At 43.6% G+C, this 26,132-nt stretch overlaps 4 protein-coding genes across 9 annotated transcripts in view; 1 reads left to right on the plus strand and 3 right to left on the minus strand.

The window, feature by feature from the left end:
- Positions 1–353: 353 nt before the first annotated feature.
- rbp7a (retinol binding protein 7a, cellular) lies at positions 354–2,943 on the minus strand. The gene is made up of 4 exons (XM_067240525.1): positions 2,809–2,943; positions 2,143–2,321; positions 1,363–1,464; positions 354–1,079 (listed from the first exon to the last, which is right to left on the minus strand). The coding sequence occupies exons 1-4, from the start codon at positions 2,879–2,881 to the stop codon at positions 1,026–1,028; spliced, it is 408 nt and encodes a 135-aa protein (XP_067096626.1). The 5' UTR covers positions 2,882–2,943; the 3' UTR covers positions 354–1,025.
- A 1,148-nt stretch (positions 2,944–4,091) lies between these two features.
- Positions 4,092–10,908, minus strand: nmnat1 (nicotinamide nucleotide adenylyltransferase 1). Of its 2 annotated transcripts, XM_067240521.1 has the most exons (6): positions 10,654–10,908; positions 10,440–10,560; positions 9,009–9,125; positions 8,428–8,611; positions 6,243–6,370; positions 4,092–5,133 (listed from the first exon to the last, which is right to left on the minus strand). In XM_067240521.1, the coding sequence occupies exons 1-6, from the start codon at positions 10,720–10,722 to the stop codon at positions 4,724–4,726; spliced, it is 1,029 nt and encodes a 342-aa protein (XP_067096622.1). In that variant the 5' UTR covers positions 10,723–10,908; the 3' UTR covers positions 4,092–4,723. The 2 variants fall into 2 exon arrangements, with proteins under 2 accessions (XP_067096622.1, XP_067096623.1); XM_067240522.1 differs by lacking the exons at positions 10,440–10,560; positions 10,654–10,908 and having other exon boundaries at positions 9,009–9,175.
- Positions 10,909–11,090: 182 nt separating this feature from the next.
- lzic (leucine zipper and CTNNBIP1 domain containing) lies at positions 11,091–13,914 on the plus strand. Of its 2 annotated transcripts, none has more exons than XM_067239978.1 (7): positions 11,091–11,318; positions 11,921–12,029; positions 12,192–12,327; positions 12,529–12,627; positions 12,777–12,872; positions 13,173–13,254; positions 13,541–13,914. In XM_067239978.1, the coding sequence occupies exons 2-7, from the start codon at positions 11,929–11,931 to the stop codon at positions 13,585–13,587; spliced, it is 561 nt and encodes a 186-aa protein (XP_067096079.1). In that variant the 5' UTR covers positions 11,091–11,318; positions 11,921–11,928; the 3' UTR covers positions 13,588–13,914. The 2 variants fall into 2 exon arrangements, with proteins under 2 accessions (XP_067096079.1, XP_067096078.1); XM_067239977.1 differs by lacking the exon at positions 11,091–11,318 and adding an exon at positions 11,350–11,585 and having other exon boundaries at positions 11,832–12,029.
- Positions 13,915–14,447: 533 nt separating this feature from the next.
- Positions 14,448–26,132, minus strand: part of clstn1 (calsyntenin 1) — a 32,428-nt gene continuing 20,743 nt past the window's right edge. For 2 of the 4 annotated variants that reach the window (XM_067239930.1, XM_067239928.1), the window contains 9 exons: positions 25,509–25,559; positions 24,019–24,176; positions 23,385–23,533; positions 23,015–23,253; positions 21,823–21,993; positions 21,506–21,651; positions 20,381–20,516; positions 18,603–18,787; positions 14,448–18,209 (listed from right to left, as the gene is read on the minus strand). In XM_067239930.1, the coding sequence (XP_067096031.1) occupies positions 18,015–18,209; positions 18,603–18,787; positions 20,381–20,516; positions 21,506–21,651; positions 21,823–21,993; positions 23,015–23,253; positions 23,385–23,533; positions 24,019–24,176; positions 25,509–25,559 (1,430 nt within the window). In that variant the 3' untranslated portion in view covers positions 14,448–18,014. The remainder of the gene's footprint in view (positions 18,210–18,602; positions 18,788–20,380; positions 20,517–21,505; positions 21,652–21,822; positions 21,994–23,014; positions 23,254–23,384; positions 23,534–24,018; positions 24,177–25,508; positions 25,560–26,132) is intronic. The other 2 variants (XM_067239932.1, XM_067239931.1) reach the window with 1 other exon arrangement.

Here is a 26,132-nt window from a genome sequence, read left to right on the forward strand (position 1 = left end):
AAGGCATTGAATACTTAATATTGAAATTGAAACAAATCGAATTTGGGATCTGAATTTTACTGTTCGAATTTTCAGCAAGCTGAATTTTTTACATTTTCAAAACCCCAAGATTCAGTGGTGTTTCAATTTCAACATTAAGTATTCAATGCATTCATATTCAAAACATGATGTCGATTTGCTTCCATATGCAGCGATTTGACTGGTAAATGTTGCTACCGATCCAGGAAACAATATTCCCCCTGATCTGATTATTCCATGACAAGACGTAAAATGCAGGTGAAGACGTCACAACTTTAAAATGTGTGTTGCAGTTTGGACCAGAACAAGAACCAGTTAAAAATGGGACACAATGATTCTTGTCATTTGCACTATTTGGATTTATTTGTACGTTCTGTTGCACACATTTAGCCTAGGCCTGTTGAAACGCTTAGCGTTGTTCACAAATTGACATTTCATTTTACAATACAGGATATTGCAATAATTTAGAAAATAAATTACCAAAGGCAAGACCGGACTCTGGAACAGCACAAGCATTAGAGAGGGGCTGTGTAGTTAGTGATTGTATCATTCTCAAATCAACATATAATTGCTAACATTGTCAGACCGAATTCAGGATTGGTCTCTCTGTAGATGCTATACAGATGACGGTAGCGGTTCAGCTGCAAGTGAAAAAGGCGACAATGGTTTCTTAACCACTGCAATGAATACGCAACTTCCGAGGAACCAAATTATTTGGTTGGCTTTGAAGACAGTAAGGCCAGTAAGCAACACCATTTTGATAACAATGATCCAATTGCGCCTTCTAGTGGTTAAATAACATAATTACATCACCACACATTACATTCCCAGTGCATGCACTTCGCCATTTGATCTTGATCAAATCAGTGCTTATTACCTAGAAAACAGCATACTAAGGATTGGTGGTTATTTATGCAGGGGTTCTCATCCTACTACTCAGGGCTTAGAGTAGCAACACAATGTGTTTAAATGATGGAGCAATTTCTCTTCGGGAGATGAACCGTCATTCACTGTATTCTTTTGAAAACTTGCTTGCAAACTTGCCCTTCACAATACAGCTCCTGTAAATAAATAAAAAAATCTATTTCTCGTGTTTCTGTATAAGATTCAATTGTCTCTGCACATCAACTTAGGAGTTACATTTTAACTTCAAGTAGGTTTCAGAGGATTATTTAATACAAATATTTAATTTATTATATAATTTGTAGAACAATTCATAGTTAGTTAACAAAAGATTAGGATTTATCAATGTAAAAAAGAAGATCTACAACCATATAAGACATTTCAGTTAGAGAATTCCAAAGAGTTAACAAACATGAAACAGGAACAAAGGACTGTTCTCACCAGATGCAGTTTGTCGTCGTCGATCCAGTGAGCCCAGCCCCGGTTCCTCTTCTCCCCAGTCTGCTCACACACCAGCCTGCTGCCCTCCCACTCCACCAGCGACTGCCAGACACACACACACACACACACACACACACACACACACTCAGGACATCAGCATCCCTGTCACATTCACAAACGCACCATTTACACTTGTCATTTCGTATGTTGAGTTTCAGTAGTTTGTATGTTTTAGTTTTTGACTCTAATCTACTCCACTCTTTTGAGGATTTATAATTTTTTTATTCTAAGGATTTACCATCATCACATGATCGTTCACGCAGCGTTCTATATTCCCTCAACACCTCAGGACTCCTCACACTAAGGATTTACATTTAGTCATTTAGCAGCCGCTCTTATCCAGAGCGACTTACAGTAAGTACAGGGACATTCCCCCCGAGGCAAGTAGGGTGAAGTGCCTTGCCTAAGGACACAACGTCATTTTGCACGGCTGGGAATCGAACTGGCAACCTTCAGATTACTAGCCCGACTCCCTAACCGCTCAGCCATCTGACTCCCCAGTTTCTCTTCCTCTGAGAAGCCTGGCAAGTCGGGGCGCCCACAAAGGCTCACTGGGTAGAGAGTGTACCACCCAGGCTGAGACTCTATGCAGAAACCCGGGTTCAATTCCATTCCCCTCTCTTTTTCCCCATACATTTCTTATCTCACTGCAACTGTCTCAGTCCAAAAACACCATAAAAGGCCAAAATATATCTTTAAAAATAAAAACTTGGCGAGCACCTTGCAGCGTCTGCTGTCCAGACCCTTGGTGGACTCCTCGAATGTCTGTCCAACCTTGAAAGAGACAATGTATTTCCGGAAGGTGGTGAGAGTTTTGATGGTGTAGCGATCTCCCTGCACCTCGATCACCTTCTTCTGCTTCAGTTTCAGAGCGATCTTACGTGTGTTGTCGCCTATGCCTGCGAAGAGACAGAGGAGTAGATGAGATTGTATATTTATTGAACATTTAGCATTTTTGCAGCAAATTTACAATGTTACCAACTTGTACAAGTTAATTATGTGTATTGTTGTTTTTTTCCAACATAATAATAATAAAATAATAATATTTTCTATTCTGTTGTGTCATTCAATGTCAGGGTAATTGTTTATGAATGGCTAGTCTGTTTTTGTTCTATTTTATTCCATTATCTTTATGGTGTAAAATAACAGGGTGCTGTGGACTCAAGCACACCCTTCCTCCCACCAAGTGAAGAGTCCCTGCTTTATTAAAAACAAGTTCCTAATCCTAGCTATTAAATGTTAAGATACCAAAAAAAACATGCATTGCAACACCATTTAAACTAATTCAACGAAGATAGAGAACACGATGAACGTACCTAATTTTAATCAGATCAATCGATAAATCACCATTGTTATCGAATCAATGCAAATTAAATCAAAACTCACCAAGCGCCACCATGTATCCTTCCATGTTGGCGTTGCTGACCATGTCCCATGTTCCACAGAAGCTGTCTGGCATTTTCCCACCAGAGACTCAACCTGTGGTCAAAACAAAAACAGATACGACTTCACCAGTCCGGGGCCGAGGGGGTGTGAGGGCAGGTGGGGGAAGAGGGGGGTTATGAAGGACTCAGGGAGAGGTAGGAAACAGGAAGTGGGTTAGGCTGATGGGGCTGGGTGCTGTGGTATGTATGTAATGGGAACAGTACATGTCAGACGAGTCTCTTTATATTTTCAACTGTCATCTGTCATCTTGTCATCTGGACCACACAAAGGTTTACACCTCTTACACCAGATGAAGGTTGAGCAATCAACAAACAGAATTAACTTTCTATTTCACTTAAACACTTTGTTTGCTTATTCTGAAACTCATGATCATGATGTAATAAACTCCTGATTCTGGTTTGAATTACTCTTTGCTAAAGCAGCTGGAAAACAAGTGTGGGCGCTCCACGTTAACTTTGAAAGCATCAAAAACACATTGGACTTGGACTAAAATATGAACACTTTTTATTCCAATGTTGACTACTGTGCTCATGCTTGTATGGGAATAGAATGGTGGTATTTCCTCACAGTTGCATTGAAGAGATGGATTTAGTATGATTAGTGTTTCACACTAGTTTCAGGACATCATACTGTCATCATACATAGTTCTCCAGCCAAGATGAAAAACACAATTAGTATTCCATGGTTAGTATTGAACAAAAACCTGTGGAAACAAATAAATTAAATTAAATGTATTTGTAAAGCCTTTTTGACAAGCAATGTCACAGAGGGCTTCACATACGCCCAATAGAACTGCACCTAAACTAATCTAAACCCTGAAGAAGTAAAAAAAGAAAATAAGTTAATCTTTCAAGACATTATACTCTCATCCTACATAGCTCTCGAGTCATCTAAAAAACAATAAAGAAGCGATGCAGAAACCTTGCCAGGGTGGTTTCTTACGCTGGCTGTGTGAAGGGAAACACCCTCATCTGTTTTTACAAGCAATGCCACAGATGCCATCTATGAAGTGGAGGAACCTGACAGGTAGAAGGGAAGCTGCAAAGACAACATCAAATTTCTAAATAAAGATGTTTTGGTTTGTTTCCCCATCAACATCAGTATTGTTCTAACACTAAAAACACCCTTTGTATTTTATTCCAAGGGGTTGAATACTTGACAGTTTGAACACAGACAATATCCAAAACCTTTAACAATTATTTTGTATTTTTTTATTTCGATACAAGCCATACATTTAATTTGCCAATCTACACATCCCACAAGATAACAAGCCATGCATCCCATGTTAACTGACTGTTTTAAAACACACATAACTTTTCTTTTAGGGCTGCAAAGGATGGTTTGAGTGCTGTGTATTTTCGAAATTTCTGGTGGTAAACAAAGTGTTGTATTGCGTTAAATACGTTAGAATCAACAAGGGTTCGGTCTTCTCAGATCTAATGCACGTGCACTAACTTCCCATCGTTTTCTTTGGAATACACTGACAGTGTTTAAGGTGAAACCCTATCTAATATATATGGCTGGGCTATACCTAGTTTAAACTGTCATTTATATCGATGTTATGACCTCTATCTGTACCCTATATGTCAGAGAGCGGTCGCATAACAAGCTCAATCAAAATCTACCAGACCAGAGCAGTCAAATGTAGATAAGAGGCACTGGTGATGAAAGGATCCTAAGTCACAGTGTCTTCAGTTCAGTGTATCAAAGTCAACATTGACATTAAAAAACATACAAACTGTGCAGCCACAAACTGCCCCCCCCCCCCCGCTCGTAATCTGAGAGATGCTCTCCACAGTGGCTCCCGAACAACACAGTTCGTCTCTGAGGTAGCAAGAGGACGGTTAGGCCCCCTTCAAGTGACGGAGGAGGAAGAGCCCGAGGTGTTCCTCTGAAACGGGGCCAGGATGACGTCTGCGTTCTTGCCTTCGCTCTCCGTGCTGTAGAGGCTGTGCTGTTGGATGTAGCTCACCACCGGGTCCGGGAGCAGGTAGCGCACGCTCTGCCCCCGCCGCAGGGCCCTCCTGACGTGGGTGGCCGAGATCTCGTTGGTCACCCACTCGGGCACCACGTGGATGTTCCTGCGGTGCTCCCACAGAGTGTCCGATTGGTGGATGAACTTGTGGGGGTCGTTGCCGCTGCGGGTGATGCAGACAAGGCCGTAGCGGCCGACGATCTCAGTGATGTCGTCGGCCTTCCAGAGGTTGGGAACACCGAAGGACTCCAGCACGTCAGCGCCGCACAGCAGCATGAGCTGAGGGCCATCTGGGAGAGAGGGGGAGGGAGGGATGAAGAGAGAGACAGAGGGGGGGGGGAGAGAGACAGAGAGAGAGAGAAAGAGAGAGAGGAGGGGGAAATGAGGAGAGAGGAGACAGAGAGGAGAGAGACAAAGGAGAGGGATAAACTGAGGATACTTTTGTAAGTGTTGAACCTGTGTTTTAAAACCAATATCACCACATTAGAATCTACTTTTCAGTCAAAATAAAAGGACTTCTAGGAAATTGCAGTGAAATTGTCATCAGTTATCCTGATGAAATCAAATACGATATCAAATATTGAGACTGTTCTGTAGTATACACATCCTCAGGCACATTCATACTTTCATAACCCAAAAACCCGTTTAGCATCTGTACTGGAGCCCACACTTTATGCATGTGTAAGGAATGCTACCAGGAAGTTGGAACCAAAGTCGATCACACCGTTCCCAGCTGGAACAGCTTTGAGTCAAGCCCCGGGCAAGGAACCAGGTAGAACAGGAAACACGAGTACTCATCTAACCCTCACTGTCTTTACCTCAGATGTCCCACGCCAACTCACCTGTCTGTCTGTCTGTTTCTCCTCTTTCTGTTTCTCTCTCTCCCATGTGTTCTCTGTCTCTCCTCCCCTCTCTCTCTATCCTGTGTTCCCTCTGTCCTGTGTTTTCTCTCATCTGTTCTCCCTCTCTCTCCCCTCATATGTGTTCTCTTTCTCATCTGTTCTCTCTCTCACCTGACCTGTCCCCAGAGGACGTGTGACTGAGCGGGCGTTGCTGCATCTAAACCAACTGGCTGTGGACCAACGCCATGTACCTTTCGTAATCCTTTGTCTGCAGACAAACTGAATGCAACGTCTGTTATTGTTGTTTCATGAACTCATTTACCGTGAGCTCCGGTTTGAATGCAACAGATCCTCTCAATACAAGGGGGAGTGGAGGAGAAGCTGAAGAGGCCTATTAGAGACATCATTATATCCAAAGCATCACGTACAATTGAACCTTCAACCTCTTGATCTGCAGTCACATGCTTTAACGCCCGAGCTACACTCCTCACGATGTGACAGTACTGTGCTTCGCATGGTTACAGCCCCTTGTTTACAGAAAGCTTCTGAGCATATACCTTTTCTTGTGTGAAGGGAGGAAGGGGATTCATAAGCATGTTCTGCAATCCTCCTCTTCTTGGCGTATTTGATGGTGTCCACCTCGTCGTTGTGCTGCTGTCCGGACACCAGCTCTTCATAATGATGTCTGGGGAGAAGTGAGAGACTGCGTTTCATAAAGGAGGCTGAGAGGAAGGTCTGGAGCGTTGTGATGTTTTGAGTTTTGCGATTTTTGACACTGAGGTGTCGGTTATTGGCCCAGTTTCCCCAGACATGGATTAAGCCTAGTCCTAGACGATAAAATGTTTCAATGGAGATCTTGATTGAATTTTTCTCTTGCTTTAGGACTAGGCTGAATCCATGTCTGGGACTCTGGGCCATTAAGTTAAACTAAGATATGAGACAAAGGACTCAAAGATACAAAACGACTGACTTTAAAACCATCTCTCTTCTGGTTCCACCCATTGGCACTTATTTGCTTTTCACAATGTGTGCTTCATGTTTTGGCTACCCGCAATGTTTTGGGGGCTATCTCGTTGTTTATGATTATTGACCTATGCACTTTGTGTTAAGCTCTCTTTTGTAAGTCGCTTTGGATAAAAGCGTCTGCTAAATGACTACATGTTGATTCCATTAATCCCACGTTAAAACGACTGTTTTTCCCAAACACAAACAAGTTCTCCAAATGTTCTCGTGCTACTGAACTTGAAGTCAGTTTGAGGTAGTGACACCTTCACCAACCTTAACTGTCACCTTGACCTCAGTCAGCAAAACCTGAAATGTGGGACAACACCCACAGTGAATAGGATGATGTCACTTCAATTCATTGTATTTGTTAACAAGTTCTAGTTCAATCAATCAATCAATCACTTTATTTATAAAGTACAATTAAACACAACTTCCGTTGACAAATGTGCTATACAGAGTGCTAAATAGGACCACCACATGATAACAGACACAGACAAACAGAATAACCGCATCAACATTCATTTTTATAAGACAAATCAAATAAAAAGGTCTTTAACCTCACTTTAAAAATGGACAAGGAAGGTGCTATTCTAATTTCCAGAGGAAGATTATTCCAAAGTCTTGGAGCAGCAATAGAGAATGCGATCTAGGAACTTTTAAGAGGCCTAAGTTCGCAGATCTCAAAACTCTTGTAGGTTGATGGACTGTCAGCAGATCAGAAAGGTAGGACGGAGCTAACCCATTTATTGATTTAAAAACTAAAAGCAAGATTTTAAAATTAATTCTGTGGCACACCGGCAGCCAATAAAGTTTCTGAAGGACAGGAGTTATATGTTCCCGTTTTCGCGTTCCTGTCAGAACTCTGGCAGCAGCATTTTGGACTACCTGAAGGCGGTCAATGGATGATTGACTGATCCCCAAATACAGCGAGTTACAATAGTCCAGCCTTGAAGTGATAAAACCATGTATAACTTTTTCAAAATGTTTGCGAAAGAGAGGAAGTTATTGTATATATCAATATATCAATATATATTGAATGGTGAGAGACTTGTTGCTCTTGTTGGTTCGTTGTAACTGATTTAAAATTATTGTACTCGCTGTGAAATATATTATTGTTGCTTGCTTTTCTACAGGTACACTCTTGCACTTTTGAGGTTCATGTTGTTTAATTGTAACTTGTTTAACTACATGCTCTTATGGTTCTTCCCTTTGGCTCTTATTTGTTTTTTCACAATGTATTCTTCATGTTTTGGCTACCCGTAATGTTTGGAGCTATCTCGTTGTTATGATCAGTGACCTATGCACTTTTGTAAAGCTCTCTCTTGGAAGTCACTTTGGATAAAGGCGTCTGCTAAATGCATAAATGGTTATACTTCAAATCGAATTAGATTTGAAAACCCCTTTTCACAATCAGTCACAGGCTGCACATACGTCCATAGAACTGCACCTAAACCAACATTTTCTCGAGAGAAGAAATGGGAAGAGCAATTCAGTGAGGGATCCCCTCCTCTCATACTTGTAGAATGCCTGTTGTTTATGTAGCACTTGTGGTCTATGTTGTTTATGTAGCACTTGTGGTCTATGTTGTTTATACTGCTAAATGAAATGTAAATGTAGCACTTAGGTCCTGGAGGAACGTTGCCTCATTGTGTGCAACCGTATAAGACTGAAATGACAATAAAAACCGCTTAAACTTGTATACTATAAACACATCAAGTTCTACCTGGTTAAACTCACCGCACCACTTTGACCGTCTCCACCCAATCTATCTGCTGACTCTCCCAGGCATCCACCCTGATCCAGTCTGAGCTCTCTGATGCCAGCTGGGCCATCTCCACACGGTGGTATGCCTCGATCAGACCCTTCTTCTTGTAGGCATCTCCCACCGGGGAGATGATCCCTCTCACCACCCTGTACTGGCCTGACAGACACACAGGCGTTCGTTATGAGGGATTATAATACGGGTGGTTGAAATCAAGCATTTTGATTGGTTGAGAGTGAGTCACGGGTGTGCTTTATTGAGATGATCCCTCTCACCACCCTGTACTGGCCTGACAGACACACAGGCGTTCGTTATGAGGGAGTGAAATAAGGGAAGGTGGATGGACATCTATAACGTGATCATCACTTCGGTTCTCACTAAACTTCTCTGTCTGGATTATTGATTGTTTCGATTGAACTGAATTTGGGAGTTTGTGTGGGAAAAAATTTGTTTGGGTGCTTAAAAGAAATGCTGACTGGCAACTTGAGACACCAGTAACGTGTGAATAACAACATTTTCGACTATGTAACACAACTGAGAGATAGTGATAGGTTACCTGAGTCTTCAAGGTAATCCCTTGCCAGTTCAAACATCCGCAGGTGCATGTTTGTTATAGGGTTGAAGGACCCACATGCCAGCAACACCACTTTAGTTGGCTCCTTAGGTTCCATTCCTCACATGGAAACAACTACATGTTTACATTTAGCAGACGTTTACCGATTTTAAAGTGCATTTAAGTGCAGAAGATAATCAAGGACTAGAAGTGCACAGTTATGACAGTATTACAGGGAAATGAATATTTCAGTAGTATTTAACTGTGGGGATTAGAGGGCATAAATATATTGGATACATGATCCTAGCACGACACAAATCACGAAATTAGAAACTGACCTATAAAGACCAAAGGTGATAGCAAGTGCTGTGAGTAAACTAGCTCGATCTCGTTAGATACAATTTACAGCAAATATTACAGAAATACAGTGTCGCTAGCGTTAAAACGTAATGTTTGCGAAACTGTTTTTCACTTAGGCTATTGAAAATAGACAAGCTCAAACTCACTGCAAAACTCTCCGAAACAAAAGTGACATTTACATTAATATCATAACTGCTTCCTGGATCACTAAACGCTCCCTGGTTGGCCCAGATTAAAATATAAAACATCTGATTGGAGAATACCGAACGGAAACTATGAAGACGCACCCACGGAATACGAGCTATGTTCACAAGATTTTGAAACGTTGGCAACGTTTAATAATTGTATGTGCCGGCAGTCGGCATTGTTATTAGTTATGTCGAAACGAAGCTTTCTTGGGCATTGAAGCTTCGATCATTACTCGAAGCTTCAATCAACACGGCTTAGGCTACACAAGTAGCACCAGCAGGTTCGAATATTTGTTAACAGCCCAAATATTCTATGATGACATTCTACTCGCATAGTGCAGAGACAGCGCCTTGATAACCTATGGTTAAAGATTGGAACAATATGTGCAAACATTTGTGAGGAATAACATTGTGTCCAGTGAAACTGCTTATTATTGTAGAATTTAAGTAACCGTACTTCTGTAAGTGGTCAGTAAAATGTTTAAAATTTGACTTTACATCACATTTACATTATCCAAGAGAGTAATGGGGTTCGCGTGGTCGTGACTAAATGAAGCCAAGCATTTAATCCTAATAGATGATCACGAGTTTCTGGCGAGACTGCACACTGTTTCGAGTACTTCTCTGCGAGTTCGGCGCAAGATACGGAGCTTTGGTTTCGTCCGTAACATCACTTAACTGTTATTAGCCTAATAACGGTAGTTTTTTCTGCATGGCTATCCAGTGCATTTTATCATTTGTTTTGTGACTGGAAAATGAATGGAAGTTTTCTGCAATGTGAATGAAAAACAATGGTAATAGCCTATAAATAGGCTATATAATTGGCCAACCATAGCCTAGGCTATATAATAAAAAATGACAACAAGTTCGAAATTAAAATGATTACCTGGGTTGGTTTGTGGTTTTTCAACATGATGTGTACCGTCATGGAGAGCTCGATAATGCCTAAGCATTGATGAGGTGTTATTGCTATAAACAAGGTCCCGTAGGCATATTAGGCACTTCACCTACAAAATAAAAAAGTGATATGCCATTCATTCACCATTAAGTTTATTGTGATGGCGGCATTACCGTTATTTTAGTAGGCGGAGGCAACTCACCTTGTTGGGAGACGTTAATTCAAAATGCTCCCAAACTGTGGAACTTTTTCTCTTTTTTGCTGGTTCCATTTTGGAGAAAAAAAATCTAACCAAATGTACCAAAGTAAAAAATAAATAAAATAGTGTATAAACTTCTAAGTGTATTTGGACGTGTGATACCGAGGCGTCGGTGTCTGTGTCGCAAATAGGCAGTTACAGAAAAGTGTTTTGGAGCTTGTGTCAAATTATAATAACTAGATTACTGATCACGTCCGAAGCTGGAATATTTAGAAAGTCTGGGGGGGCTAAACCTAAGGACCGCAGCTTGGCACTTGATATATTTAAGCAGAAGAATTCAGAGAATATGGTGGATCCTTTCCAAGCATGGTAAAACTGGAAACGAAGCACAGCAATCTGTGACGACGTTCGAAGCATCGGACGTCCTCAATCACGTGGTTACCGTAATTCGACACAAGCTCCGAAACCCAAACAAACCTCTGCGGAGAGCATTTGCGACATTGAAGTGCCGACGCCTCGGTACCATTACAACTAAAAAGCATTGTCACTGAGATTATTAATTGTTTCCTTGATATGTTGTGAAGAGCATGCAGAAAGCCTCAGTTAACAACTGATCATCGATTTCAACTGACTCCAGACAAAGTGACCTGAAAAGGCAGGGCCAGCAGGTGATGTTTTCTGTTAAGGTTTGCTTCAGCAAAACTGTGTTCTACATGAGCTACCTCGCTACTAGCTATGATTGTAATTGACATTTTCAACCTTTCTGTTGTCAAATTGTCTAGTCAAGGCATCCAACGAACGGCAAACTTATTAGTTCGTCAAACAAACCCTTATGAGTCAAGCCTAGTTAGTTAGCTAGCTATGCCCATCCCAGCTATAGCTAACTCGCTAGCTGTACAGATAGCAATTTGTCTTGCCAACTAGCTGACACGTTAGTCATTCTTGTGTAATCTTCGGGTCGTTCTGACCCATCAGTCATTGTGACCCGCCGTCTTATTGCGACAACTTTACCGCATACAAAAACAAAGTGAAGCATTTTCTTTTAACCGTTGGGCTGTCTCAGACCCCCCACATTGCGAAGGTTAAAAGAAAATTATTTTTATTTGTTTTTGTATTGGGTAAAATTGGGTAAACACAACGATGGTGCTTATGAACCTTTGGGTCATGTGACCCGAAGGCAGCACGAGGGTTAACAAGACACAGCTTCTCCAATCTTTTTGTGTTCTGGCCTTAGCCTAAGTGCTCATGTTTTGGTTCGTTTTCCATCCAGAGTTAAGTATGGCATCGCGCGGGAAATCCGAAACGGGGAAACTTAAACAAAACATGGAGGAGCAATTAGACAGACTCATGCAACAGCTGCAAGACCTGGAAGAATGCAGGTAGAGTAGATAGCTCGCTACCTGTTAACGTTAAACTATTGTTTGTTTTTTATTTGGTTTTGTATCGGTCTGGTTAGAATACTTTGTGACTTATTAATTTTGATAACTGTCAAGTGAATGTGGAGTGGAAAGTGGAAACGTTTGACGTCTTCTCTGTTCAAGGGAAGACCTCGATGAGGATGAGTACGAAGAGACTAAGAAGGAAACTTTGGAGCAGTTGAACGAGTTTAACGAGTCACTGAAGAAGATTATGACGGGAAACATGACTCTGGTGGATGAACTAAGCGGGATGCAACTGGTAGGGAACACGGACTGTAACGCCTCATACGCAAATAAATAGTCTATACCTATTTCTATTTCCGCCTTGATAAAACGTCTGCTTGTGACAGTCTGTCTGTGACAGTCCTATGTATGTAGGGTAGGTACATTATATTGCATAGGGCTGTCATCGTGAGATGGAGGGAGGTAATAACTGATCTGGTATCTCTATCATCCACAGGCCATCCAAGCTGCCATCAGCCAAGCCTTCAAAACTCCTGAGGTGATCCGACTCTTCGCCAAGAAGCAACCAGGGCAGTTACGAACAAGGCTGGGAGAGGTTTGTCTGAAAAGCAGTTTACAATCGGTCAATTATTTATAATTGTTTAGAGGACAAGATGTAAGCTTCCACAGAAACTGTCCTGTACAAGTTGGGTCTTTGATCTTAAATCATTGGTTAATCCGTTGATTGTGTGGATTTGTTTTTAGATGGACCGCGATGTGATGGTGGGAAAGCTTCCACGAGATGTTTACACTCAGCAGAAAGTCGAAATCCTCACTGCCTTGAGGAAACTGGGCGAGAAGGTGAGAGGCACCGCATAGCAGACAGTACACACTATCTGTGGACATTCGTCAGTCTTGAGCTCAGGTCTAATGTAGCGTAACTGCCAAGTAGACTTGTCAAGTGTCGGATGCTGATTGCTAGCTTACTTCGAAAGTGTTGAAAGCTGCATCGGAACCAGTGAGAGAGCTGCTGTAACATTCCTATCCTCATATCAACCATATTGTTCCAACTCATAGCTGTTATGGTTCGTCTGTCACAGCCGGTTTAGATTATTCCTCAGTTCTGATTAATGAGGACTTCCTGTTTGGTTCATCCCACAGCTGACTGCAGAAGAAGAAGGTTTCCTGTCTGAAAACGCCAGCGCTACTCTGAGCCAGTTTGAGAAAGTCACAGCATGTCTAGGTAGGGAGTTTGTGTCCGATCCTTATTTACAGATGACTTATTTTGTATGTATTAGACGTATTGTGTGTTTGCAGCACTTATTTAGGATCCATACTTGGTTTCTACCTGCTTTTGTTATTGATATGTCTACTTGAGTTAATGCAGTTTACCTTTTGGGATCAATCAAGATTCATTCATTTATTCTCTCTTTTGTTCTGAGACTATTTTATGACTGTTTTACTATTTATTTATATCCTCCTGATACTGAACTTCACATCACTAACCTGAATTGCCTCTCTTATTGCAGGATCAGAAGACAAAATTCTGGCTTTGGCCAGCTCTGGTGTCAAGTGAAAATAAGCAGCAGTATTTGATTGCATGTCCACTTTACGTCCACAAGAGTTGTGTAAATCAAGTCACGATTTCGGCTCCCTATAACAAGCAAGCAGAGTGCCATTTTATCATTAACTTTGGAACCAGTTATTGTAAGGATTACCTTTTAACGTTCAACAGGAACGTTTTGTAAAATTTAACTTTGTATATTTTTATGCCTTATCCAGGAGACATCATTAGGTACTATAATTTAGTATGACGGTGTGTGGAGTATCTTGCTTCTGTTCCTGGGACACTGTGTAGTTTCTGAACAGATTTTTAAGGGTTTGAATTTATGCTGGTGTTTTATTCTGTTGTGTGTTTATGGTTGCAGCTGCTGACTAGTATAACCGTTTCAAATGAACCACTGCACTGTTAAATATGCAATTGTGGACTTAAAATATTGAATTTGAATCTTAACATGTCTCTTGTGCTTCTGATACCAACTTAAACACCTAAAAACATATCTACTGTTTGAATTGTTTACAATGTAAATGTTAGCCTTTTAGATGCCTTGTGTGTTTTGCTTGATGTTTGTAAATTAGTGTTTTTTTGTATTCCTGATATAAATTGACAAAGCTCACAATTGTTTTGTCAATCTCTTAAAATAGCAATATAATCAGAGGTAAGATCTCCAATGGAATGTTACTCCCTTCATCTAACACCAGGGGGTGCTGTACTACACGTATTCCACATCCATGGAATACTAACCATATCCCGATTCTCCTACAAACCCTGTAGACACAGTCCAGTACAACTCAACTGTAGTCACAAATCGTACAGATGTAAAAATTTGGGACAAACATGTGAAATGAGGGAAAGCAAGCAAGACAACATTTGTACCCATCTCTTTGTCCTTTATTTTGTTTCATGAGCGAGCGTCGCCTTCACTACAATTCGCCTGCCAATCGGTAGAAAAGTGAAAGCAACCCCAACAAGCACAAAGGAATTGTTCAACAGTTCTGAAATCATCACTTATTCCTTATCAGAGCAAAGAGAAAAAAACAAACACGTTTTGAGTGGTGTGGACATTCAGAGACTCAGTAGTATGCAGTGTGTGTCGTCTCCTGTACCCGCGACCCTCAACCTCACCTTGAAACACGGACCGCCCTCTGTCGAAGTGATTCATACAAAAGGACAAGTCCCTTGTGTCACAGATGGGCATTTCAGATCCACAATTTACAGGGCAGTGACATTCAATTTGATGCAGAGGAGGCTATCCGAGGGAGAATATATAATCCAGAAAATAAGTGTCAGAATTACAACTCTGATTTAGATCGTTTCCATGAAATAGCATTTGCTTTGTACTTTTACCTTATTTTTTTGTAAAAAGGGAGGAGGGGGGGGTGAAATGAGGAGATAAAACTGATTTGACAATGACCTGTGACAATGAACTGTGAGAAATCTGCGGGGATTAGGGATTATACTCAGGTTTTGGTGAATTTCATGCTGCCCTAAACTTCAGCAATCCAGGCAATAGTACACATCTCGAAATTACCTTCCACTTTACACAAATAGGTCAATTTATACCCACATATGCTGCCTAGAGCATTTGAATAATGTACATCTTTTTAGAAGTGGATTTTGTCAATATGATTTAGTACAATATCTATAGAAGACACAATATGGATCTACATGTTCTACACATCAACATGGACACATGACACCTATGTAAAACGTTCACTTTTTAATAAAACTATCAGTGGACTATTGTTACAACAAAATAAAATCACATCCCCAGCTTTGTAAGAAACCTAGCATTAAATAATAATACAAAAAAAAAAGAAACTTTGCCACAACTAAAATAGCGTGGATGAGTGTTTTTTGTTGTTGTTTGTTTTTGTTTCATTTGTTAGTTGTGTTTGTTAATGTGCTGTGATTGGCAAAGGCACTCCCAACTGGGCTGTCTCAAACCTGGAGCCCTCAACGGGCCCAAGTCGTCATGAAGGGGAGACTGTTCACCTCCTTTTCACCGTTGACCCCAAAAAAATAAACAAGTCTGAACCGAACTGACACAGAGCGACTTGTGGTTTGCTCAAAGAAACCCTCTCGAATATGACCTTGGTGCTGTCTCTAATAATAAGGACCCTTTGTGGAACTTGCAAAATGTCAATATTTCTGTTAAAACGAGCCACCTGGTTTTGGCCTCTAAAAATAGATGAACATGCAAAATATAAGATATCTTACAGACAACCTATCAATCAAACCATCATTTCCCAGCGTTAGGTCCAACTGTCTCATGCTGATTGAAATTCCCCCTCCTACCCCCTAATGTGAGTGCAGGACATACATATTTAACTTGGATACTGAATGTATTAGAGGAATGACTGTTTGAGGGGTTGAAGTCCTCTACTGTATGGGATTGAAAAGCTATACAACAGTGATAAACAACAGCTGTTCTGAGACTAAAGGTTAACATCTGACACGTCTTTCCAATTAATTGTATAAGTTTTATACTAATATCAGAAGGAAAACAAGTTTACCAAATGTAAACAAATATCTTAGAACAACTCTACAGTACAGTTCCAAATGTACAATAAAATCTAGTGGTCTACTGCAAAAAAATATTTCATTTCAAACGAGAACGGAAAAAGATACATTTTCAAAAGGTTATCCTATCATAGCTCCAGCCACTTCCTGTACTGATTCAAGATTAAGTTGGTTTAAGATTATTTGTCTAATTCAAACAGTAGAATTGACAGTAAGAGAGCGACTGGAATTGCTCTACGATGAGACACCCCTTTAAAAACACATCTAATATATTATTTCAGGTTCAATTGTCACACCATGAAAAAAAAAGTCCTTTAAAAATATTTTTTTGCAATGAAGCAATGAAACTCCTGCGTTTCATGACTCTCCCAAAGAACGTCAGTTAACACAACAACAAACTGCTGCTAACAATCCACACATCATCGCTCTTTCTGTAGAACTGTCAGATTCAAATTACAAACGCCACAGCAAGATTGAAATATGGAAGAAGCTACAGACAAATATCATATTTACTGATTTAAATGAGTTAGAAGAAATATTAGTACCGATACTGAGAGTTTGGTCTAGAGCACTATCTTGCCTGCTCCTAGTACCTTTACAAACAAAAAATAAACAAATCCATGTTCAGCAGTCTGACTGTGATGCTCTGTGATTCCTCTGAAGAAAAAAAGAAAAAATAACCCCATCAATCTGTACAACTATATAGGGAATGAAACATATTGACGTCTTGAGTACAGCATTGCCACCTGTGCAAGCCAAGCCAAGCATGTGGAAAGCAAAAGCATCACCCAGTCCTGCCTCAAAAAACAAACAACTTTCTTCTTGTGAGAAAGAGAGAAGAAAATGGACAGCACTTAGAAACATGGGTGTGCAGTCCTGGAGTTCTCTTCTGGAAGCAGACACTCTGTACAAGCATGACGGTGGAGCTTAGCCAAATTTTGCAACATGCTATAAGCTTTTGTGATACAAATATTCTACATTACGTACGGCGCCATTTTAGATATTGGACCCTTTTGTTTAGGCCATCACTAATCACAAGACTAATTACATGGTTTCTGTATATTTACAAAATCTTAAAAAGCAATTTATTCCTCTACAGATAAGACTTTTTTCCCAAATATCCTCATGCACTAAAGGAGAAAAAAATAAACTAGATGTGTCTACGTGTTTGAAGCATCGTTTCGTTCCACTCTCCAAACTGCAACTCAAGCACACAAAGAAAACTCCAAGTCAAAGCTTCTCTTCTTTTGACGGTAAACAAACCTAGAACCGATTGTGCAAGGAGTAAACAATTAAAAAACCCTTCTCCATTCGAAAGCCTCACATTTTAGAAGACGACAAAGAGCAAGGTTGAATCCTCGCAAAGTTCAAAAGAAATGCAAACATAGGCCAAGTTTTCCCGGGAATAAAACAGAATAAATAAAAAGTAAGACAGTAAAAGTCTGTGACCCAGTTTGGTGCGTATTATACTACACTGTGTACCATCACTAAGCTGACAACAGGAAAATCTTGAACATATTCATAGATTTGTTTTTCTTTTTTTGTACATCATGGCTCCTTGGAAAGACATTGGTAAGAGTGTGTGATCTGCTGTGTTAGGGCATAGTGAGAAAGCAGACTCGGTGTAGGTGAGTCATCTGTGGGTTGTGAATGCAAGTGTGTGTGGAGGGTGTGTGTGTGGAGGGTGTGTGTGTGTGTGTTTCCTAATAGGTGAATGTGTGTGTGTGTTTCCTAGTAGGTGAGGTTGTGTGTGTGTTTCATAGTAGGCGAGTGTGGATGAGTGTGTGTGAGTGTGTGTCCTAGTAGGTGAGTGTGGATGAGTGTGTGTGAGTGTGTGTCCTAGTAGGTGAGTGTGTGTGTGTGTCCTAGTAGGTGTGTGTGTGTGTGTGTCCTAGTAGGTGTGTGTGTGTGTGTGTGTCCTAGTAGGTGAGTGTGGAGTCGTCCCACTCCAGCTGCTGCTGTCTGCTTGCCCCCTGCTGGTCCTCCGGCTCTGCACCCTCCTCATCTTCACTGCTCTCCGACTCAGCGCTGGTGATGTCATCTTCCTCCTCGCCATCCTCGCTCTCCTCCTCCTCTTCCTCCTCCTCCTCGCTGCTGTGCTGGTCCTCGTAAGTCTACCAGAGAGACAGGCAGAGAGAGAGACAGTCAAGGAGAGAGACAGTCAAGGAGAGAGACAGGCAAGGAGAGAGACAGGCAGAGAGAGAGACAGGCGGAGAGAGAGATATAGAGACAAGTGTGAGTGACAGAAAGGGGCATATAGTCACAACGTCAGGTCACGTGAGTGTCTGAGGATTGGTGTCACGTTTGGTACATTTGATCATGACCTTAGGGACAGAAAACAATATTCAAGATCCTGTTCAGTCTGTCTGGGTTCACCCCTTCCCTGTCTGAACAACCAATCAGCTTGTCCAGTTCGTAACACCTCACGACAGCCAATAAGACATGTGGAGTTAGGACGGCGCTAAACATCTGGTGTTAGTTTTAGGCCCCAGATGGTGGACATTTACCTCCATGGGGTTGACTGTGATGGTGAGAGCAGAGTCGTCCCAGTCCATCTCGTTCTCCTTGCCATTCTCTTGGTCGCCCATGGTGCGCTGGTGAGCGGCTCGGATGCGGAACACGCCCAGGATGATCATGAAGACCAGGAAGCTCACACACACCACGATGACCACGGTGGCGGCGCTGGGGACCACTGAGGACACACACACACACACGCACGCACACACGCACACACGCGTTAGCCAGAGAGACAGCAGCTCGACTGACCAGATTGACCCTGCATACAGACTTCTGCTAATTCAATGCTTTTCCAAAGGCTGACGATAATGAAGTTCATGCTGTGACTAGAACTCTGTTTATTAGTTGTATGTTGTAATCTGAAATGAACGTGTTTATATTTTGTCATTGGTGAGAAAGAACAGTGTGTCCAGTTCTCAGCTTCATGAGTTAATAACATTGAAGGTGGATACTGTCTGCGAACTTGATTGTTCACAAGCAGAGGAATAGTGGAGTTCTTGCTTATGCCCGATATCTAGTGGCGCTGCTTTGCAATTATTTCTGCACATACACATTCTCTATAAAAAAAGCATAATGCAACCACAGTTAATTTCCATCAGGGGAGACCCTTGGTAGAGTATGATGTTAAAAGCCAACTAGGTCTCGTCTCATTCAGTCTGAAAGCCAGCTGAGACTTGGAGATGTTTTCCTTCCTTGTCGAAGTATTAAACTCAACTAAGCCTCAGAAGTCCTGCTCACTTGTATAACTTGTGTTCAGAACCGGGTCAGTGAACCAGGGAAGCAGACTGACTCCAACACGAGCCAGGAGGTATTCATGAGACCACGTCTTTTTTTGTTTTGTTTAATTCCTCATTCCCACCAATTTCTCCTTCCAAAAACTCAAACATTCAGACTGGACTCTAGTTCTTGCAAACTTGCTATGTTGCATTCATTCGTTTTTCTGGATTATTCCACCAGTGGTGTGTTTTATATTCTCTGGATCTGAGCACAGCCTATCAATGTGTTCAGCATCCATCTTTAAATAGAGTGTCTGTGTCCTCTATCAACCTGCTCCACTTAGTCTGTCTCCTATTTGTGTGTGTGTGTGTGTGTGTGTACAAGCCAAGCCCTGTACTGTAGATGGCTTAGTAAGCTTGTCAGCCCAGCAGATTACCGATGCTGGACTAGGGGCTGTGTAGAGAGAGCTGGTGGTCCAGATGTCGTAGACAGCCTCATGGTGTAATCCCTGAACTCGCACCGTTATGAACCAGACAAACAAACACAGCTCATACTGTCCTACTTTGGCTCACTGACTTTAATCTACAGTTCGCCGAACAAAAAGAATTGTAGAATGTTTCCTCAGATCAAAAAAATTAAGAAGATTAGTTGTATGATTACGGGGTTCGGATTAACTTTAAAGAGGGATTAGTAAAATAATGTACGTCAAGATATTATATGTGGAGAAGGGTTGCCTGCGATGGTTCAATGTAGGTGTATAATAAAAGATACAACGCTAATCTTTTCTAAATTGGGGAATTACCCCTTTCAACATTGTATGAATGTAAGTGTGCATGTATATAGTCTGTGTACCTGGTTTAATATTGGTGTGTGTTTTGTGTGCGTGCGCATGTGTGTACGTACATTGTTTCAAATGAGTCTGTGTACCTGGTTCCATTTGAGTGTGTGTACCTGCTTTCGAATGAGTGTGTGTGTGTGTGCATTCTGTCCTTCAGGTGTGACAGGGTACAGGTGTGTGGGGTGGGGTGGGGGGTGGTGAGGGGGGGCGTACCGGAGGCGTGATGGGCGTTGACCAGGTTGTGCCCAGACAGATCTACGGAGGAGTGGTGGACAGGGTTGATGAACTGGGGCTGAACCATGGCGTTGTTGGCGTGGTCCATGGGGTTGGCTGTGTGGATCACGTTCACCTGGGGGAGGAGTGAAAGGGAACAGTCAAAAGAAACATAGCAGTAAAGTAACATCCTAGTTTTACACACATGACGGCCTAGTTTCCCAGACATGGATCAAGCCTAGTCCTAAAGTAAGAGAACAATTCAATGAAGATCTCCATTGAAAACATTTTTTAGTCTAGGACTAGGCTTAATCCATGATTAATCCGGGAAACAAGTGCCAATGCATGGTGTGATCTGCCCATCCCTCCCTCTCTGCATGACATCAGAGAGAAGCTCCGCCCATCCCTCCCTCTCTGCATGACATCAGAGAGAAGCTCCGCCCATCCCTCCCTCTCTGCGTGACATCAGAGAGAAGCTCCGCCCATCCCTCCCTCTCTGCATGACATCAGAGAGAAGCTCCGCCCATCCCTCCCTCTCTGCGTGACATCAGAGAGAAGCTCCGCCCATCCCTCCCTCTCTGCGTGACATCAGAGAGAAGCTCCGCCCATCCCTCCCTCTCTGCGTGACATCAGAGGGAAGCTCCGCCCATCCCTCCCTCTCTGCGTGACATCAGAGGGAAGCTCCGCCCATCCCTCCCTCTCTGCGTGACATCAGAGAGAAGCTCCGCCCATCCCTCCCTCTCTGCATGACATCAGAGAGAAGCTCCGCCCATCCCTCCCTCTCTGCGTGACATCAGAGAGAAGCTCCGCCCATCCCTCCCTCTCTGCGTGACATCAGAGAGAAGCTCCGCCCATCCCTCCCTCTCTGCGTGACATCAGAGGGAAGCTCCGCCCATCCCTCCCTCTCTGCGTGACATCAGAGAGAAGCTCCGCCCATCCCTCCCTCTCTGCGTGACATCAGAGAGAAGCTCCGCCCATCCCTCCCTCTCTGCGTGACATCAGAGGGAAGCTCCGCCCATCCCTCCCTCTCTGCATGACATCAGAGAGAAGCTCCGCCCATCCCTCCCTCTCTGCGTGACATCAGAGAGAAGCTCCGCCCAGCTGAAGAGGTTCGCTCCGTCTTACCTCCACCTTGAAGTCGTTGCTGATGTAGCGTCCGTTGAGCTCGGAGCAGACCAGCTTGAACTTCCTGTCGAACAGAGCCTCCGTGTGCCAGTTCTTGTAGCGGATCAGATGCAGCACCTGCTCGTAGTTAGCCATGGTGTTGACACCTGAGGGAGACAAACAAACAGATTAAAAAAACATACAATTATTGTATTTACCGAGGTGAGACGGGTTTCGAGAGGTTGAAAAAATATTTTCTGAAAAGTTTAGTTTTTTTGTTTTTTGAAAAAACTAGTTTTGAAAGTTAGCAAGACACAGCTTAGCTAGGCAGGACCAACCTGTGATGACGAGACCCAGGTTGGAGGAGGTCATCTCCAGGCCGCGCTGCTGGACCTGCCCCAGGTCCACATCCAGGCTCTCGTGCTCGCTGTCCAGCTCGTCTCCCAGAGCCGACACCTCGCACGTGTCCAGGTTATGCATGATCTCCTCTGACACCACCGTCTCCTGGACTGCAGGGGGTGACGGGAAAGATGGTGACACAGCTGATAGAGGACAAAGGAAAAGATCTGTGCTAGTCTGATCGGCCATTTTGATCGTCTTTTGAATGGACGCCCAGCTGTGTAAAATATAAGACCTGCTAAGTGATGGCGTTTAGACTCCTTCGAGCGTAACTCACTGTTAACTGGTCATGTGATTGAGAACATATTTTATTTTACTGTAACTGCCAGATCTCAAATCCCTCGAGTGTCATGTGGTCTGTTCACATCAGCCCTTTGTCTCTCCACTCTGCTCATTCTCTCGATCCGTCCATCAATCCACCTTGCTTATTACTCTCCCATTGTCTTTTCATTTCTCTCACCCCTGCTCTATTCCTCTCTCTCCCTCTCTCTCCCTCTCTTTTCCTCTCTTTTTTTGTGAGCCCACCCCCTGCTCCCTCTCTTTCTCAGCCTTAACAGATGGCCGATCTGGTCAAGTGCCCCCTCCCACAAGTCCCAGTAGACAACTCCACCCTCTTTCCCTCCCTCCCTCCCTCTCCAATCCCTCCCTCTCCAATCCCTTCCCCCTCTCTCCCTCTCCCTACCTCCCTCCCTCCTTCTCCAATCCTTTCTTCATGCCACCTATGGAGGCTTAATCCTCCAGCGACGGATCAACACAGAGTACCCATCTCCGTAGCGACCCGTGCCATGGCAACGCAGCTCAGGTGAGGCCGTGAATCCACCAGTGTACTGAGTACTGAGATACAGTAAACCTCCATCTCTCTGCCTCTGGACTCAGATAGCAGGACAGGAGCCAACGGCACCCGACATAAACACACTGAAACATGCCTCCACAGGCCAGGCCTCTAAAGCACCAGGGTTTATCCTGTTTAACTTGAGGGCTTATGGAATGCTTCTGGGACCGCCACATGGCAGAAGGCTGGAAGGAGGATACTCCTAACGTGTTAGATGTTTACTAAACATCTTGTCCCATCACACTCTCTACCTCGACAGTCTAAAGTTAACTGAGTTCAGTCTAAAGTTAACTGAGTACCGGTGGGGTCGTCCTCGGGCCCCTCGGTGGCCTCGGCCTCGGCCTCCACCTCGCGGGTGATGGTGCTGACGATGCGCAGCTCTGGGAACAGCGTCACCCCCTCTGGGCTCTCGAACTCAGCGGCGCCGCGGGCGAAGTGATCGATGCCGCTCAGGCTGATCTTCGGCTCCTCGGGCTGCAGCACCATGACGTATCCCTCCGCCTCCGGCACAGAGATGCACACCTCCTCGTTGAAGCACCTGCAGAAGAAGACAACAGGCCAGGTCAGAATACAGTCAAAGTCTTCCAGTTTAGAATATAATCTTAACAATATATTCATTCCTTCTACACAGTCCACACACTTATCCGGGGAGCTACAGGGACACCTTACTTGAAGGTGGTGGAGATGCGGAGGTGTCTGATTCCCGGGGTGGGGAACTGTCTGGAGTTCAGGTAGGACACGTGCTGCATGACCTTGTCGAAGGCCTCGAAGTCGCTTCCCTCCACGGTCAGGGACGACTGGTTGGGGTTGAACTCCACCTGGCGGGGGAGAGGAGGGGGTGGAGTTCAGGTGACCAGGGGCGAAGCCTGACTGACTCGCGGGTACATTGTGTTTGCATGAAAACGTCTGCTAAATGAATACAATGTAATGTACACTGTAGAGTTCGATATAGATATAGTTTAAATCTTATCCAAAGCAACGTATATTTGAACCTGTAACCTCTTGATCGACAGTCAAATGCTTTACCACTGAGCTAAAACCAGCCCTTTTTGCAGTACCAGTCAAACGTATGCTATATATGTTATATACACACACACACACACGTTTATATAGATTGTACATTTACATTTAGTAATTTAGCAGACGCTCTTATCCAGAGCGACTTACAGTAAGTACAGGGACATTCCCCCGAGGCAAGTAGGGTGAAGTGCCGCACAGCCGGGAATCGAACCAGCAACTTTCTGATTAGTAGCCTGATTCGCTAACCGCTCAGCCACATGACTCCCTACATGTTGGTTCTGACCTTGACTGCAGAGGCCACCTCCTCTGGTAGCTGCACGTCCAGACCCTCCTTGCAGGTGTACAGGCAGTCGATCACCTTCTTGTTCTCCAGCTTCCCAGAGCGGATCATCAGACCGGCCAGGTTCCCCCGGAAGAACTGGGACATACGAGCACTGCCACCTGGGGATACGCACACACACACACACACACACACACACACACACACACACACACAATGTACAGACACACACACACACACACACACACACAATGTACAGACACACACACACACACACAATGTACAGACACACACACACACACAATGTACAGACACACACACACACACACAATGTACAGACACACACACACACACAGTAAGTCAGTCAGGCGAACAGCTCTGGTACAGCTTGACCTTTTCCGGGCCGAGGATTCAAGCATGCTGCCTCGACGAACACGCCACGCGTGGCAGGAGCTCATGCAGGTTAGTACCATGTGACCTTACAAGGCTGGCGAAGCCGGGGAGATGGAGACACTTAGAAAGGCCTCCACCCCCACACATCTGCCTTCTCAAACACGGATGGACACAGAGTTACTGAGAACAAACTGAAGATGCAAACCAAGCACAAAAAAAAACATGTAGTCAAACAACTGAAAGGGCGACCCATGCGGATGAATATTCATTATTATTCATTCATAATGAGTATTTCATGAATATGTCATTTTAAAAGGCCTTTGGATCTTTGAAATGGGACCAAATACATGACTGCACTAACAAGCTGTAATCCTTGACATTTCAACGCGGCGGCAGAGTGTTAGCAGCTCTGGGATTGGAGGAGGAGGAGGAAGTGAGCTCGTGTCCCTCAGCGCATGATGATGAGGACGACAACGACTGTGTCCGTTCTGCGTCACGCCGCCCTGCCCTTCAGAAAACCTGGCAACCCTGCATCTCAAGGTCGTCCCTGCCTCTCCGTGTCGCTGTCACGTACACAGCAGCAGCAGGAACAGCAGACTGGTCATCTGATCCTGGGGACCACAGCCCTCTGACTCTGACAAGGTCATCCCTGATACTGGACACTCACCACATACTGTACCGTGGACCAGCCTAAATAGACGGGCTCAGGGATTCTATTTTTTCTATTCAATTTTTTCTTTCTATTCCTGTCTGGGCCTGTCTGGGTGTAAGAGAAACACTGTCCTTGAGCTAAATGAGGAAAATGCTGCAGAGGAACAAACTGCAGTTGTACGAAGGAAAAAAAGAACTGGAAAAATGAAAGGGGAGGATGAGGAGGGGGGAGGGGGGGGGGAGCAGGCAGTGGAAGCTGGATGGATCAGCATTTACATCCAGCAGGGTTCATGCTGTACAGTCGGGACGCCACACAGCCCCTAGGGCCCAGCTAGAACGGAGAGGTCATTCCAGTCAAAATGAGGACTAGGTGAAGATGCAAGTTTCACAAAAAGATGGAGGTCGTGGACAAGAGCACATGGTTTAGGAGAGAGAGAGAGAGGAGAGACCTGTCTGAGGCTCAGGGCTGGCATCAGAGCCGTTGTCATGTCCTGAGAAGTCTGCAGGGGTGAGACAAGAGAGCAGGGAAACACACAGGGTTGAGGACCGGGGGGAGAGGTGTGTGTGGGTGTATGTTGGTGTGTAGGTGTGTGTGTGAGATGGTAAGTATGTGTATAGGTGTGTGAAAGGGTGAGAATGTGCGAAGGTGTGTGTGTAGGCGTGTGTGTAGTTGTGTGTGAGAGGGTATATGTGTGTGTTGGTGTGTGTGTGTTGGTGTGTGTATGATGCTACACATGAGGTCATAGTGCAGTATCCTAGAGGAGCTACAAGAAAGAGGTCCATCTGAAATAAAGACTTCCTGTTAACACATGCACTGCTGCCATTGGTCAATAAGAACTGATACAACTACAGACACGTTTGTCTAGATATGAACACCGCATTTGAAGTGACATTTTTAGAGAAATGTACATCTGTTATGGAAACCTTCGTGGTGGCATGTAGTTATAACTGAACACTGCTGCCGAAGAACTCCACAAAGCTAGGATTGTTCAGCTGGGATTTAACATGGGAGCACAGCAGTTTGATGGCTTCTTTACTGCCCCACTGTTCCTGTACAGTGTAACAGGTGTCGT

This window comes from Osmerus mordax, chromosome 7, assembly GCF_038355195.1.
Source record: "Osmerus mordax isolate fOsmMor3 chromosome 7, fOsmMor3.pri, whole genome shotgun sequence".
Lineage (NCBI taxonomy): Eukaryota > Metazoa > Chordata > Actinopteri > Osmeriformes > Osmeridae > Osmerus > Osmerus mordax.